This window comes from Mytilus edulis, chromosome 9, assembly GCF_963676685.1.
Source record: "Mytilus edulis chromosome 9, xbMytEdul2.2, whole genome shotgun sequence".
Classification (NCBI taxonomy): domain Eukaryota; kingdom Metazoa; phylum Mollusca; class Bivalvia; order Mytilida; family Mytilidae; genus Mytilus; species Mytilus edulis.
Window position 1 is genome coordinate 59,011,729 of NC_092352.1, and position 18,182 is coordinate 59,029,910.

The following is an 18,182-nucleotide window of genomic DNA, read 5'->3' on the forward strand; positions in this document are numbered from 1 at the left end:
AATTCAAACGTATCCTAACGATATGGGTGGCGAAGAATATTTATCAACATATTTTATCATGGTATATGTACCAAATTGTAACGTTAACATATCAAATTAAGCAATATTTTTTAATATAAATTGGTATCAGAAAATGTTCTTTACCTGATTTTTGCAAAGTTACAGAAAACAAATTCAGCAGTAATAAAAGAACTATGAATTTCTGCATTTTATCCACGCTTCCTCAACCTACATATGAAACGAGGAAGGTCAACTTTATTTTATATTGAAGTGCCAAACCACTTGAAGTACTTAAATCAAATTGACTTCCGTGTGACACCAGATCAAAACAAACTAATATAATTAGTTGATCTATATATACAATAGTCAATTTTTTTTACATTTATAAACATTAGTGATTAAGATATCCTGAAGACACATTGATTATTGAATTTTAGTTTTATTGTTTTGGTTAATTTTTTAAAAAGTAAAACGGGATAAATATCTTTAATGTGCATATTGTATTCTTCATTGTTGAGTGCAAAGTTATTATCCATAAATCTAAAAATGTTATCAAATGTTTGTTTCGATGGGTCTTTTCAGAATTCAGACATAACTTGTTAGACGAAACAATACAGAAAAAGTTTCACAATTCTAATATAATTTGGCGTTATACATATGTATCGAATTGTCAATAGTACGAAAGCCGAGAAGGATCATTCAAAATTCAAAATTCAGAATTCAGAATTCAAAATTCAAAATTCAAAATTCGAAATCCAAAATTCAAAATTCAAAACACAAAACAAAATATTTTGCGAAAATATTACACGTGTTTCTGGTATGAAGAACTGTCATCCTGACACCTTTTTGACAGTTCTACCTAGAACTGACCAAAGTTTTAGACAGTTCTCCGGCTAGAACAGTTCTACGATTAGAATAGATTTGGTCAGTTCTACAGCTAGAATTGATTTAGTCAGTTCTATTCATAGAAACATTTTAAGAACTCTTTGTCTTAAATATAAATAAGTCAAAAGAATATAATATATATTTTGCGTGTGGTTTTATCAACGATTGTAATAACACTGAATGGTGACCAGTGAGATGCCTTAACTGCAGTGACGTCATTTAGAACTGTTCTACAATCCTGACAGGTTTTGTCAGTTCTACAGCTAGAACAGTTTTAGACAGATGACCAAACCTTTAACACAAAATAGACTGACATGATCGCAAGATATTCTCGATTAAAGCTAGATTGACACTGCCCATCAGATCAATTCTATACCCGATTGCTCAAATTTCCACGATCAAGCGTACTAGTTACTAAGTTCTTGAACTCGATCATTAACGACTCCTTCACGACTTCTTCACGACTTATCATGAAATATAACCACTAATTCAATATCTTTTCGATGATCTTGACCAATTTACTATCTTTACATGATCTTTAATCGACTTTCTCGACTAAATCAGCTATACTCGATCTCAACCCGATCCCGACCAGACATGATCGACCTGATCGTATAATAGTATTGGTCGCAGAAATAATCGGTATTGGTCAGGTGAGAACATATTCAGTATAAAACGTGCAATAAATAAAATGTCTAATTGTTTAGCCCCCGCCACAATAGAGGATAAATTAAGTATTAGCCTTGTCCGTCTCATCGCCCGACAGTCCGTACGCTGTCTAACTCTAGTTTGCCCCAACCAATAGTATATAACTAGACTTATATGCAATGTTTTGCACCACATAACACAAAAAAAAATAATCTGGGTTGTGTCAATTTTTCCGTTCTATCGTTATGCCCCTTTAGAAATGAAAAAATGGCCGAATTTTTCGTTTTCATTCTCTAAATTATGTTTGCCTCAACAAAATGTTATGGAACTTACACAATAGGCCGGTGACCGAAGTCGGTATTATGAAATTTTAATCGTCAAAAATGGTATACGGCTGTATCAGATATCATTCGATTCGAAAATTTGTGTACTTTGAGATTATTTTGGTCGTCAAAAGAAAATATGGTGCAGTTTTTCAGAAATCAAGATCAAAGGTCACTTGTCGTTTTATAGGAAAAACAAAATTTAATATTCTATTCTAATTTAAATACACTTTTTACAGTAGAATGGTTAAAACATTGAATTCATTTTCTTCCTTATTCATTTTTTATATCAAAAAGGTGGAAACTTATCATTAAATGAGATTATCGAGTACACGTATGCAACTTTACAAAAAGGGGGGTAATTTTCAGTTTAAAACGATGTAATTTGTTCAAGTTATAAGAACAACGGCCGTCAAAACTTTACAAAATTTATAGAAAATGATGAACAAATATGTATTTGTTAATATAACCATCTAGTATGCCTCAATGAAAGGGGGAACTTAAGTTTTGGCCATTTACGTTGAATTCGGTACATGCAAAACTGGCATCAAAAATTATTTCAAAACAAACTTATAGCTGAGTTTCTACAACGCCATGACGATTTCTATTGAATGAAATATATTAATAGGAATATAAATCATTATAAAATAGACTAACAACTTTAAAAAGACATGTTTAATGACAGAACAGCCTTTTATTCGTTTAAAAATGGAGAAAGTTTTGGATATTCAATCCCAAACTTAGTGACGCAAGATAATTTATATTTTTTATCTACCAAGGACAGTTTAATATACCACTAAATATATATTACTACATTTAATCATGATCAGTAGTTCAGACCTCAAATGACTTTTGTAATGTGGGAACGTTATTACGATGTTCTGATCCTTGGCTGGAATACATATGTTACTTCATGGAAGGTTTAGCAAATCTCGAGTCAGTATTGATCCCACGTGCTTAAAGAACACAACTTATTTCTTAATGATGTACTTAGGTGAGGTTAGGTGAAAATTAATAAATTAAGAAGTTAAAATTGATACTATAAGCTGGTAGAGCATCAATTACGGAATAAAATAAGCTAAAAATATTGATAGGTCATGGACCTCCTTTTCGAGATATATGAGATTTAAAATATGGCGGGAAAAGACTGACTCGGACTTTTACCTTATAAAATGTATTTGCATTGGTATTATTAGGTCTCAAAACAAAAGAAAGAAAATTAAGAATCTTCTAAAATTTTGGTAAATGACCTTTCATGAGCTATTAAGTCTTATATGAAAAAATAAATGGGTGTTATGGGGCAAAATGTTTTACATTGTATTGTATGGAAAAACACCAAGGAGTCCGAACATTTGACACAAATTCCAAAACCTCACCTAAGTACATCCTTAAGCTACAAATCCTATAATAATATTGCGAATATGAATGCTAAGCTTCGGACATTAAACCTGTTGTGCCTTGGAATAGAGTGGTTGTAAAATGTGTCTGTACCACATGTAGCTAGCCTTTATCCAGCATCATTGGACATAAAATTCAAAACATTTTGTCATTGCAAAATACACTTTGGCCGTATCAATCTATAAATGGGGGGATATAAAACAACTGTTACATCAGTGCACCTATAGGACAAATGTCAAATGAACCCTTTCCGGAAAGGAATAGTTTTTTTCTGCTGATTGAAACTCTAAATATCTCTTAACAAAAGTAAAAGAGCCATCTCTGATCGACAGTATACACTTGCCATGATCACATGATTGTAGTCTGTGGAATTTTTCCATTGTCGTGATCATTCTGCCCTACTGTCAGGTCTGTATAATTGATTTGATATCTGAAGTAAGGTTATCATTTATATCGAACTGCTTATTTAAATGTCCTTGTAATTCATGAATAAGGTTTAAATTCAAGTATAACCTTTACTTGAATATGCTGTTTTAGAGAGTGTTATACATTGTCTTGGTTGCAGTTTTATCTTATTTCAATCGATGCAAGCATATGAAAGAGAGTCGAAAGATACCACAGGGGCATTCAAACTCATAAGTCGAAAAAAAAACTGACAACGCCAAAGCCAACGAACAGACAAACAATAGTACACAAAACAACCTTTGATAACAGTGACTTCGTTTCTCGACTTGAGCCTGCTGCTGTTTTATCTATTTGACTTTTGCCATGACGTTTTGATATTGTTGCCGACTAATACGTTTGAATATCAATTTGTAAACTTCAGCCTGTTTTAAGTAGTCAGGTGTACACCCCTGTTCATGAAGTCTGTACTGACTCATAATGCACGAGCGTAAAGTATCAATTGAAATATGTGCACATTATACGATAGCGCAGAGGATATAGTATTGTTGAGATATGGGGAAATTGAAAATTGGAAAATCAAAATCGTCCATTACAAAAGATTATTGTTTATTGTTAATCGGTGTCAATATCAAAGTAAATGTTAACATATGAAGCAAACATTCTAATTTCTTAAGTATCCTTTATCACAAGCTCACTGGGGTATATAACATGTAATAACAGATAGACTGACATGTTGGTAAGAGACAGGAAATCTTCAGTATATATCTGAATTTGAAATCAAGATCTAAGCAAAATGGTTTTCTTTAGGTCTGTGTAAAGGTTCTGCATTTCCAATTGCAGTGCAAACTGTAGACAATGTTATGTTATTTAGACGTATGTATCATTCGTATCCACTTTTAAAATAAACAGTTTCCAAGCAAATAGAACAAAGGCGCTTGGGTATATGATACAGATTTTTATTTTTTTTATTTTTTGTTGTTGATTAAAATTCAATTTTCTATATTTATAATACACATCTATCACTTCTGTGCATGTCTCACCTAGTTTCGAGTGATTTAATCTTAGTATGGAGTTTAAATCACTCGAAACTAGGTGAGAAATTCACAGAAGTGATAGATATGTATTATAAATATAGAAAATTGAATATTTTAATCAACAACAAAAAAAAAAAAAAAAAAAAATACCCAAGCGCCTGTGAAATAGAATGATCGATCGAACTACAGTCACAATCATTCACGCACTTTCGGGTAAATTTCATCATTACACCTACCAACTGTGTCAAAATACAACAGTATATTGTACGTGGAAAACAATATTCGCACTTCTGCATTTAAGAAAATAACAGTATTTAAGGGATTAAACTTATTGTTTGCCTCTTTGAAATGTTAAAGCCAAGTTTCAACGGACTTTCTAGTTTTGGCAACTTTTTGGGATTTTGTCGGATCACTATTTCTTAAATAAACAACTGAAAAACTTATGTTGCCTCTTATATACATAAAACTAAATCCACACAACCCGAAAAAAGAATAACGGACACCCAAATGATTCAACAAAATAATAAAACATCAACAAAAACAAGAAATATCAAGTCAAAAATATTTGATGAAAACTATGTATTCAGCCCAAGCATGGACAGGACACAATTATCCGGAATCGTTTTAAGTTAATGTTTGAAAAGAAGAGATTTTTGAAATTTTAAAAAATATCGTTTTTTACAATCTTACTTTATAAAAATTTGTCTATATGAATAGAAAAATTGCAGTTTTATTACTTTATAGAGTTACGATTGTATTCATTCATCAGTGCTTTATTATATGATGTTGGAATCAGGTGAAACACAAATTGTTCCCGTTTACAGAAATGTTTACCTTCATAATTTGTCATCAAAAGGCCTTTAGAATTATCTTTTTTCGCCTAATGCATAGAACATTATATGTGATGATTGAATAAAACAAAAAAGAAAGATATTTGAGGGCAGCGTTTTAATAAAAAGCCAAACTGCATGCCACTAATGATCTGCATTTGATTATGCATGAGATATAACATGTTATGTATATGATAATATGAGTGATTATTTGTTTATCAAAGCTACATGTGACGTGTATGTTTACAATGAAAAAATATATACTATATATAAATTGGGAAAATGTATACTACAATATACATTATGCATGTTATACATATATATACCAGTTCAAAATAAAACCCGACATTAAGACCAATCTTAAATTCAAGTTAAATCATTTTTCTAGAACTGTGCCAATTGTTAGCCGTATACCCTGATGTGAAATTAAACCCTTTTAATAATCGATTTTTTCCTATTCCGTCACCGCACTAGAGGATCTCATTAGAGGAACAAATTAAGTAAAGATACATGTAGAAGCAAGAATGATTTCCACATGCAAGACATCAAATAGGACGATCTCTCAATAAGAACGCAGCAACTTGAACTATAACATCCATAGGCAATAACACGGAATAATGGTCAGTTTGAATTTTAGAAGGTCTGTAGTAACTGTCGTTGAGTGGAAACCGTTTTTCAAAGAGTCCTATTCATCCTAATTTTTTTGGGGTAATTGTTGGCTAATTTTGTTTAGTCTTTTTTCTAATTATTATTCATTACTTCAATTAATAAATTAGTATACATTTCTTAACATTATAATAAACTATATAACATCTAAACCAGCAGCCATCCTTCACCGAGGTAAGTTGAGGCACAGAGACCACGTGACAAAGAAACGGCGGGATTCGGAATCGGAATTTTTAATGTGAGAATTTTGAGTTTTGAATTATGAATTATGAATTATGAATTATGAATTTTTAATTTGAATTTTGAATGCTCCTTCTCGGCTTTCGTACAATAGCACACTATACTGATATCTTGTCCAATTGCTCATTGATTGTCCATGAATTGGGTGGGTAGTATTGGCACAGCAACCAAACTAGCACACAAAAACCAGAAAAGACATGGCTATGGGTATAATAGAATTAATCGGTCTTTCAAAAGCACATTTTTTATGCCCAACTTATGGGCATTATGTTTTCTGGTCTGTGCGTCTGTTCGTCCGTCCTTCCGTTCGTTGTACCGTTCGTTCGTTCGTCCGTCTGTCCCGTTTTAGGTTAAAGTTTTGGTTAAGGTTTTTGGTCGAGGTAGTTTTTGATAAAGTTGAAGTCCGATCAACTAAACTTAGTAAACATGATATGATCTTCATAATTTAATGCCAAACTAGAGATTTTATCCCAGTTTCACGGTCCAGCGAACATAGAAAATGATAGTGCGGATGGGGCATTCGTGTACTTGGGACACATTATGATTTAACACTGACAGAAAAGCATGAAAAGATCAAACCCTTACGATTTACCTAAACGTATGTTCGCTTTTTTATTCGATAAGATTTTCTTTTTCTGTCACACATTTTTATTAAATATTTCAGCCAAATTGTGTTGAACCTCTTGATTTAAGTAACATGAGCTTAATGATGTATAATTTAGCAGATTTAGTGAACAAAATAAAACCGAAAACCAATGTTTTGTTCAAACGTCAGTATGTTGATCTTAAAGTTTTTCACCAGTGAACTTTACATCTCCCAGGTAATTTCCATCTAAGGTGGAAACCCCCTCCCCCACCAAAAAAAAAAATAAAATTTTAAAGGGTGTAATTCACTGCTCAAAAGATATTTCCACATTATTTACCTTTCACATTTTGAAATCATTATTTTTTTTTTTTATTTTATCAAAATAATTATTGTTGTTTTGATGGTACGTATCACTTAATCATCAGGATATGAGGAACTGCAATAATCTATTTTTTCAATTATTTTTCGTTTTATGTATGACACTACATGAAATATACTAACTCTGACTATAAATTTCCTTTTTTGTATATGATCAAAAATAAATTCGGTCTATCTACGACTGAATTTTAAAATTGTAAATGCTTGATGGAGTGTAACAGCCTTCAAACCAGCATAATATGTGCTTTAGAAGTCTGCTGTATGGTATTGATGTGCTTACATCTTTTGATTTAAAAAATAACAACTAAAATACATGTCTAATCATATAGTGTTTCCGTTGTCTCTTTTCGAATCAGTGATTAGAAACCACAAACTACGAAAATCACCAGGATATGAGAAACTACAAAATGATCGTTAGATATAGTGAAGAAAAAAAGAGAGGCGAAAGGTACCAGTTAAACAGTCAAACTAATAGATCGAAAATAAACGACAACGCCATGGCTAACGAAATAAAAAGACAAACACACAAATAAAAGTACAGAAAACATAACATAGAAAACTTAAGACTAAGCAACATGAACCCCACCAAAAACGTGGGGGGATACCATGTGGTCCGGAAAGGTTAGCAGTCCTGCTCCACATTTGGCACTCGTAGTGTTGCTCATTTTATTACAAACCCGGTAAATAATCTTTATTCGGAAGGTGAAATTTGTGATGAAAAGTAAAGTTGATTATTGATACGACATAAAGGGCATTTCCGATATCATCTATGAAACGGTTCATCTATAACGGTCAATCAACTCATGATGTCGTCCGTAAATTTTTTGAAGAAAACTACAAAATTTCGGATAACCCGTGAATGTCGTTAGATCTGTAATCTTATGTCCACACATGATGATATAAATTGATTATGTTTCAACAGAGACAAGTCATCATTTATAAGTGGAAATTATTGGTTAAAGTGTCAATGAATTCACAACTAATTTATAGTATTAAGCTTTATTATAATCATGTGTATTCTTCTGACTCCTTTTTTTGACATCACATTCATTATTGATTCCAAAAATTAGGTTGTGTTAAATGATGAACCGCAAATGGGATCTGCATATAACATCTCTCTCTTCTATAAGATAGCTTCCTGCAGATGATCACTCATATACGTCCATGTTTAATAATAACATAACGGTAACATCGCCTGAAACGACAGCTGACTATTTTATCAGTTGTTGTTGGAAAAATGGATAAGGCGATTGCTCAAAACTAGTTGGTGCGGCTTTAGAAGTTAGAGAAAAAATTGTAGGTTCTAGTTAAGGAGCAAATAAATAATCGATTCTACTATAACATTGTACAATTTTTTTTAGGTACTTTTATAGGATCTGTGCATGTTTTCATGTCGTTGTTCAGATATCATTTCCATCTTCTTTCTTTTGTCCTAAGAAATGATCATATGTATCGTCTCTTCCTGCTTCCTTTCTTGTGTGACTTCCAGAGTCGTAAATAGTATCGACGGCATGGTTATAAATGTTTACTTCTAATTCTTTGTGACGATTATTTCCCGAATGGTCGTAACACCCTTCCTCAGATAAAGCATATTGATCCTCATCGCCAATACTGTTTCCAGTTACAATTACAGGCTTTGCAAACTCACAATCTGAACGAGTGCTAGGCAATGTTGTTCTATTAAAACCTGTGGCAGTCGGATCTAATACCATATAACTGTCTGTGGTTCCTTTTCCATCGTCTCTTGTCTTATTCAATGTTGATTCGGGTGTTTGATCCACGATTGAATACGTTTGGTCATTTAACGTTGGATTGTCTGATAAAGTTGTATTCCTCCGCCCTGGATATGCAGTATTGCTATGTGTGCCATCATTGGGTATATGACTGGAATGGTTAGCGGTTAGTGGAAATGCTAAATCGTGACTTTCAATGTAGTCATATTCTCCGGAATTATTTTTTATTGTTTCTCTTGGTCTAGACTTGAGTGATTGCCTTAAATATACATTAAGCATATAAGTATTTTTGTATTCTGATCCAAATAAACTTCAAAATAATTCATGCGAGTATAATTTAGCAACCAAGTAAACATGCATAAAAGTACACTTTAGTTCTTATGGATTACCTTTTAACGGTCATTGTTTGTAATGTGATAAAAATATGCAAACTTCATGAGTATACTTTTTTTGTAATTCACTTAAAATATGTGTTCTTAATATTAAGTAAATATTATTGATCAAATGTGCAGGTATAAACAGGTACGTCTAATTGAAGAACTGGGCATACCCAAAAAAGAAATATTTCGGATTATTGTGCATGCATAGTTCGGCAATTTGCATTTGTTTTGAACATCATAAGCAAGCTGCTTCATAAAACTTCGAAAGTATATTAAAAACATTAAGAGTACAAATTTAAGTAACAAACCTTTTAATGAGAACAACAATCACAGTAATAACACAGAGTAGTAATAAACCTCCTATAACCAAGCCTACAACTAAATCTGAAAAATAAAAGAAATAATATGAATTAGAATAAATCGGTAAGCGGCTAAAGGGGAATACTTATATTTCAAAATAAGTTATCATTGAAGGACAAATTCTAGATTTTCACGCATTGTATGTATTATTTATCAATTTTGTATGCATTTAAATACAACCATCTGAAATACTTAAGCTACGGATTTGTAAGCTTTCGCTAAATGCATGCCAACTTGAGCTGTCGGATAAATGGTAGCCTTTTCGTCAATTTTTTGTTTAAATGTTTGCAGTTTTCCTACGGACTGTCCCCTCTGTAACTTACATCTCTATTTAATAACAGTTATTCTGATGTTAACAAGTCAGATATACAATGTTGTAAACAAGAGGCAGTCTACCTGTTGTAAACAAGAAGCAGTCTACCTTTTATAAACAAAAGGCAGTTTACCTGTTGTAAACAAGAGGCAGTCTACTTGTTGTAAACAAGAGGCAGTCTACCTGTTGTAAACAAGAGGCAGTCTACCTGTTGTAAACAAGAAGCAGTCTAGCTGTTGAATCCCTTGTAACAATGATACCATTTACTGCTAAGACAGGAATGTATATAAAATATACCGGCTTAAAACATATTACTATCATTGTACCGAACTCTACATTCGAGTATTACAAAATCCGCCGCAGTAGTTAAATGTCTATATGGTTTAAGTTTTCATGTAATATAAAAAAGAAGATGTGGTATGATTGCCAATGAGACAACTATCCACAAAAGACAAAAATGACACGGACATTAACAACTATAGGTCACCGTACGGCCTTCAACAATGAGCAAAGCCCATACCGCATAGTCAGCCATAAAAGGCCCCGATAAGACAATTTAAAGCAATTCAAACGAGAAAACTAACGGCCTCATTTTTGTAAAAAAAATGAACGGAAAACAAATATGTAACACATAAACAAACGACAACCACTGAATTAAAGCTCAGTGTTTCAAAATCTCTCACAGTTAATAAATACTGATGAAGTATGAAAGAAATCAATCGTTTATATTCTTTCATATGTCACAAATATAGCACAACTCATTGTGAAACAAATAAGGTTTTGTAAGGGTCATATATACATATAAAAATAAAACAGATGTGGTATGATTGTCAAATATACTACTCTCCAACAGAGACTAATTGAAGTACAAGAGAACAAAAAATAGTAACTGTACGTCCGTCAACAATGATTAAGACATACAGCAAAGTAAGCTATAAAATGCCCAGAAATGGCAATTGTTAACACTGACGGTGTGAATAATGGAAAAAAAAAAATGAAAACAAAAATCGATACACATCAACAAAAGATATCCATTGATTCAAACAACAAAATCATTGCATGAATAAAAGACATCTTTTTTTTAAATAAATTACTAATACTGGACAGTATGTATACACCAATCAGTTATTTCGGGAGGGTTAAAACAGTCGAAAAAACGAGATTAAGGCGGCACATTATTATACATATACATTGCACACAACAAAACAACACAATATTGTCACATCTTATTATACCATTCATACATGTAGACGCATCGTAAAAAAGCACTGTTATATACTTAAAAAGATCTTGAGGACTTTTAGACAGTTTTTAAACTTCATTTCCTGATTATCAACTTTATTACAAATATAAAAAATGAAAAAGGGATGCAACTCTTCATTTGCATTAATTGTGTACGCTGCCATGTCAAATCATATGAGAAGAACAGACATTTATGTACATATAAATACATTGACTAAGCTATTTATAATTTGGTAACCATCATTTTGACAATCCTTTTTTTAATTAAATAAATACTTGATACAATTAGACGTTACATTTTTGTGACATACAAAACACCATGTTTTTTTTTCTCCTCAATTAAATGCAAATTCTTTAAAAAAAATTGTGTATGAACCATGTGTAGTCCCATTTCCGGGATTTGTTTTCCATTGAAACATGCATTACAGACAGTCAAATACAATCTTCCGATTATGGTGTAATTAGAAATGACTTATTTGCCAATCTAAGCCAGACAATTCAATAATACGGATATAATTTGATTTTTTAGAAAAAATAGAAATTTAATGAGTTGATACCAATTAAATGATGTAATATTATTAATTGTTTTTCTCAACAAAAGAAACTGATTTTACCACGTAACTTATTTCAACAGATTTTGTGTTCGGTTCTGTTGATGTTAGCCTCATCTCAAAAAAGTTAATTGTACATTCATTTCCTAAGACCAATACAATTGCTTGATTTTTAAATACAAATATCGACTGTGTTTGTATTTTTTTGTTAGAATACATTAAATATTATCGGGAATTTTAAATGTTTCGTTCTATTCTTCATTGAACACATAGTTGCACCAATTCTGATGAAATATCATGTTTGTGCATATGTACTGCAGCACAAATATTAAATGTATACATGTACTTAATTCAAAATCAGGGAAATGTCAAAACCAATTATAAAGCATGTGTGTTGAAAATGCCTGTACCAAGTCTGGAATATGAAGTTCTTGTCCATTCGTTTTTTATGCGTTTTGATATTTGATTTTGCCATTTGATTATGGACTTTCCGAATTGATTTTCCTCTAAGTTCAGTATTTTTGTGCTTTTTGTTTGTAACTACGAGTTGTCTTATAACAGCATGTACGAGGTTTGTGTATGATTCAACTGTTTTTTAAAGGAGACTTCTCGAATAATATATCTTAAATGTTGACTCGATATTTTTTTTTAAATTGTATTTGTGAAACATCTACGCTACATATGCTACAGTATAATATTTGTTTTACTGCAATTACGTCACTCAAATAATTTATTTAATGGTTTGGTTGCTGTTTCCTTGAGGTAACACAAACAAACCACTCAATGGATCGTATACACAGTCTAATAAAATTCCTATAAAATACAAGGAATTGTATTTTAATCCGTGACAGTTTGATTTCATTTTCACAGAAAGTTAGAACAAACCATTTATCGTTTACATTTATATGTGCAACAACAAGAAACCCAATCATGCTTATTGTAAACATAGTAAACTGTAGAGCGCAGATTTTTGACTATTTGAAGTTTATCAACAAAGGTTCCGCTGGTTATTGTAGTGGAAAGGAAAGTTTGTTTCATACCTTTCTTGCACTCGGTGTTGTTTATAAAGATGTCGTCAACAGCAATTTTACTTTTGTATCTTTTACCACGAGTTGCTCTAAACATAATTTGATATGGTCCTATTTCATCCAATGACAATGATTGATATTGCCAATTGTTTCCTTGATTAGCTGCTAGCCTCCACAGTTCAATTAAACGTGCATTTTTGACTTGAAATACTTTCAATGTATCGATATTTTTCCCATTCATGTGATACCAAAAAGTCAAAAACTGTTTTGGACACTGATTTATCAAACCGGAATGTAGATCACTTACATCGTTTTCTTTCGAATGACTGTTAGAAACCGTGCAAAAATAGTAACCATTTTCTAAAATATATTGATTTGCGTATAAAGGCAATAAAAGATACCAAGATTGGCATATCTCAATCAATGTAAAGTATAAAAAAAAGATTATCGGAAAATTCAAGGGATGCGAATAAAGGGCGCTCTCTGTATAACTGTTACATATGACAAGTGTATCCCGACTAAATATCTAGGATTGCACCAACACTTAACATATCTTGCTTGGTCTTCATTTCTTTCCCCATTTTTTATTTATAATTTTAAGTGTGGCATTGTACTTTTTATAACGTACTTATTCTAAGTCATGCTTATACTTCCGGAGCATATGCGATCACCCCCTGTTTTTGGTGGGGTTCGTGTTGCTTAGTATGAGGATTTCTGTGTTGTGTCTTGTTTACTTTTATTTGTCTGTTTTTATTTTTTATTTTTTAGCCATAGCTGACAACAGTTTATTTTCGATATATGAGTTTAACTGTCCCATGGTATCTTCCCCCCTTTCATGCATATACTATAATAGATGCATTCGAAGGCACGAAATCCATTATAACCATAATGCTTATAGTTGTACAATGTATATAATTGTATATGTGTTGAATAGTGTGCAAGTCTAACGGAAACAATTGTGATTTCATATTTGTAAAATAGGGGCGAAAGATACCAGAGTTACATTTAAACTCATGTAATAGTAGTTCCCCTAAAAAATCTAGCCAAACACAAAACATTCTGAACGGATAGCGCTCATCTTTCCTTCACATGCATGAACCCTGTTAGGTCTCATGTTATGCCAAATACATATTGAGAGTTATATAAACCAAATTCTCTAAGCTATATACGAAGATGGAAACAAATAATTAATAAATGCTTATGTGAACAAAACTAAAAAAAAATAAAAAAATCGCAAACACTATATTTAAGCTAACGTACGGCGTGATTGTGCGAAGCAATTCATACTTTTTTAGTAGATATAAATTTGAATATGTATAGTTTAAGGTTAGTCAAGGCAAAATGTATTACCATTAGAATTCAAAGGCTTTGATTTTACAGTTGAATGCTTCCCTGCTTTTTTTTTGGTTTGTTTGCTTGGTTTTTTTTTTAATAAAATTTAGAATGGAAATTAGGAATGTGTTGAAGAAACAACATACCGACAGAAGAGCAGATAATATAAATAATGTTTTGCATTACAACTTTACCAGATGAAGTTGTGTGATCTTTGTCTGGTCCTGTAGATGAATGACGAGCGTTTCCACGTTGACGTTTCCACTTGTATCTATCCTTACCATTGACCGACCAACCGCACTGGCCACTTTCGAAAGTACAACTACTATTAACAATTCCTGTGAAAGATATATTTTTCAAACTTCAAAACAATAAATAGTTATACATGTGGTACATTTTTATGTTCAATATATATATACTTCTGACTCAGCAGTTTACATATGAGAAACAATTGATGGGATATTGTTACAAGTGACTGTTAAAAAGGGTTTACCAAACTTCTAATATGTATGACGTCATGTCAGTGGTATCAGTCACAGTTACGAAGGTCTAATCAAATCTCTGTATGACGTCATATAACGTTATACCATCTACCTCAGATATATTATATAATGTAATGTTTCTGTACAAAACATTTGTGAAATCTCTAAACTTTATAGATTCATTAACTTTATTCGATTAATTTGAAAAGAAAAAATCTAAATCTAAATATCGTTAAAAAATTTCAATGCAAAAAAGGACAAAATCTTACAGCAGTAAGTTAACAGTTAGTAAGCTGAGAATATTTTTCCAGTTAATACATTCCGTCGTTGTGATTTCGTGTTATGGTAAGTTTGTTTTTAATTCTTGTCTTTCCTTTTTGTTATGTGCTTTATATTTAAGCCTTCCTGTGTTTGTTTGTTTGTTTGTTTGTTTTGAAGTCAGAAGGAGTATAACACAACAGTGACTGCTGTACCCAAATTTTGATATTTGAATCTAGCATGTCTGTTTGTTTTGTTCACACATCGTTGTCAATATAATGGAAATTTATGCGACTGTCATACAAGTGAGAGGTTTACATAGCTATAAAACCAGGTTTAACTCACAATTTTCTACATATGAAAATGGCTGCATAAAGTCAGGAGTATGACAGTTGATGTCTATTCGTTTAAAGTGTTTTAGCTTTTATAATTCTCATTTGTGATCCGTAGTACATGTAGATATAGATATACACAAATGAATACAAATATCCAGCGTATGCAGTATTATGATATTGTATGATGATAAGTGGCCTTTTTTTTTACTTTTATTAAGATTATCAATAAAAAACTAATATACATGTTATCAGGTGCATACCCGTTTTACCTGTTACATATGGCTATATAAAATGCATGAATTTTGAGGCTGAATAAGTTAAGAAAGTAGATTTTCTAATTTCATCTTTTCCATATTTGAAAACATTCAGATAATAAAGGAAATAAGTTCAACTGAATACCAATTGTATGATCAGAAAACCGTTTTCGTTTAAGTAAGTTCGGTTCAATTTGGACAACATAGAATAAAAAACAAATCATTATATACAGTAAGATTTAGTTTGAAAGAAATTCTACATGTCGTACGAAAATGTAATAGAAGAAACTAAGTAGAATGAAAGAGATTAACATCAATTTAAAAAGTACTCCTTTGACCTTCCTTTTATAAAAAATCCTTCCTGTTAGTTGTATAGTATCATGAATGCCGTCATAAATCATAAAGGAAATACCTAAACCGTTTGTAACAACTGGTTTTAAGGCAACTGTATTTATTTCCGAGGCAAAGACCATATATACAACAGTATCTTAATATAATTCTTGCACATAATTCGGTTTACAGGTTTGGTAAATTTTTCAGGTGAATGACGACAGTTTGGTGCTATGCATAGAACATTACCATGATTACCATAAAACACTGAAACACCTGATTGGTTTGGTACAAAACTTATCAAACGAGCACTTACCCGATATTGTATTTACATTTATCACTAAAAGTATGAGCAGCTCCAATGTAAACAACATCATAACGTTTCGTGATCGTTTTATCATTCATTAATGTATAATATTATAAATAAGGAAGTAAACATTTAGGTCAGTATAAGTATACTTGTATTGATGTTTTCCATGTGTGTATTAAAATATGTTTTATAGTACTTACATGAAATCATGATAAAATTCAAACTGATGATTGGATTAATTCATCATTTACGTATATATATTTTTAAATGATATAATATAAGAACGAGACTTGTTCATGTTTCATATAATTATAACTATTGAACTCATGTAGACATATAGAATTTGTAAAGTCATTCATACAAATGAAAATTAGGCAAACATAGGGCCGTGTTCACATTGACCTCAACTCGGTGTTGGGTTAGTGTAATTCACACGTAAACTAAACACAATTACGTTCCCATTGATCAAACCCAATGTTACATGTAGTTTAAATCATGTTTTGACTACATGAAGTCGATAGTCAATGTAGGCCTTGTGTGAGTTAATTGTTCACAAAACAAAGTATTTAGAACATGATTTTTTCCATATAAATTAAAAGAGGAAACGTTTTTAATCAAAATTATATTTATAACAACCATTAATAAAGTTAGTTACCGAGTTATTTGTCTAAACTCGAGATATTGCTTTGTAATAAAACAAAACTTAAGGTAGCTTTTTAACCCCCTTATCAAGACTATAGCATCAGCACTACCCAAAACATACTAGTTATTCATTTGGAAATGTCTACCTGAATCCACTGCCCTTTTTATAAGCAATTGAATAAAGTGTCTGGGACAAAAACAAGCAGAGTTCCTCTTTTCTTAACTGACCCCTTTTATAAGAACTTCATGAAATCATCTTTATTAAATTATCATTAGTATATCGTTTGAAATATGCTAAAATATTTGCCACTGGTCTTTTCCAAATTGTCTCATAAATGCCTTACTGAAAAGATTGGGGGGAGGGTAAATTGTATTCCGTGGTAGTATCTAGTTGTTAAGAAGTATCTTCATGGTAGTATTTGAGTTATACCTTACCTTATAGTGTTAAATATTGGGGAAAAAAATTTGATTGAATGCGTTGAAAATAATTTCTGATTCGGACAACATACCCCCCCCCTTTTTGCTCCCCTCTTCTGAAGTTAAATGGTTGCTCCGTTAGCACGCTGGTGCAGCCTTAATTTTTTTTATTGTTTAATCGAGATATCTTAAGTACCTTAAAAGAACTGCAAATCGTCAAAATGGCTTTCATAACTGCAAGACAAGTTTTCCAAGAAATCTTAATTCGATTCGGTGTAATTACATTTAAATGGCATATAGTTTACAAGTGTGAACAAATCTCATGTACAAAATTAAACCAGGTGTATAGATGTGAACAAATTTAATGTGAAACCAGTGTACATTTCTTTAAAACTAATTGTAAACGAGTTTACTGTACATGACGTTTGCCTTTAACCTTTATAAAAAAAATGTTCGAATCCAAATATTTGAAGTACAAGGCGGTACAATTACACAAGTGAAGAGCGCAATGACAAAAAGGACCCCACGTGTGTATTTTTTGCAAAGACAGAGGTAACTGTGACAGTATTGTTACAGAACAATATATGATAATATACTGACTGACATTAAAAACGGAACATTCATTTTGTAGATTTTTTTGTACCAAATCATGTTTGATCTTCATAAACATACTATTCATGCTCATCATACTTCTTTCCCTTTCGAAAAAATCAACATCTGACGTATCTGTGGTTATTGAACATACCGGATTATTGAGATCGCACGAATTCCAGAAAGCGAAATTTCGAGCCAATAAAAGATTTTTTCATTTTTTTCTTCTTT

At 31.6% G+C, this 18,182-nt stretch overlaps 2 protein-coding genes across 3 annotated transcripts in view; both read right to left on the reverse strand.

Annotated features, from left to right (window-relative positions):
* The window catches only part of LOC139488661 (uncharacterized), a 42,876-nt gene extending 42,622 nt beyond the window's left edge, over window positions 1-254 (reverse strand). Inside the window, exon 1 of the mRNA XM_071274464.1 lies at window positions 145-254. Within this exon, the coding sequence (XP_071130565.1) occupies window positions 145-208 (64 nt within the window). The 5' untranslated portion in view covers window positions 209-254. The remainder of the gene's footprint in view (window positions 1-144) is intronic.
* Window positions 255-8,376: 8,122 nt separating this feature from the next.
* On the reverse strand, window positions 8,377-16,475 carry LOC139488662 (uncharacterized). Of its 2 annotated transcripts, XM_071274465.1 has the most exons (5): window positions 16,308-16,475; window positions 14,527-14,670; window positions 13,013-13,360; window positions 9,815-9,890; window positions 8,377-9,385 (listed from the first exon to the last, which is right to left on the reverse strand). In XM_071274465.1, the coding sequence occupies exons 1-5, from the start codon at window positions 16,390-16,392 to the stop codon at window positions 8,794-8,796; spliced, it is 1,245 nt and encodes a 414-aa protein (XP_071130566.1). In that variant the 5' UTR covers window positions 16,393-16,475; the 3' UTR covers window positions 8,377-8,793. The 2 variants fall into 2 exon arrangements, with proteins under 2 accessions (XP_071130566.1, XP_071130567.1); XM_071274466.1 differs by lacking the exon at window positions 13,013-13,360 and having other exon boundaries at window positions 16,308-16,408.
* Between the last annotated feature and the right edge of the window lie 1,707 nt (window positions 16,476-18,182).

What these genes read in the sequence shown, in the direction of transcription:
- LOC139488662 (XM_071274465.1), bottom strand. Translation starts at nt 16,392, where the DNA reads ATGATAAAACGATCACGAAACGTTATGATGTTGTTTACATTGGAGCTG. An exon ending in CAACACCGAGTGCAAGAAAG is followed by an intron (nt 9,891 to 13,012) that starts GTATGAAACAAA and finishes TTTATTTTTCAG; the next exon opens with ATTTAGTTGTAGGCTTGGTT. An exon ending in ATTGTTGTTCTCATTAAAAG is followed by an intron (nt 9,386 to 9,814) that starts GTTTGTTACTTA and finishes TGTATATTTAAG; the next exon opens with GCAATCACTCAAGTCTAGAC.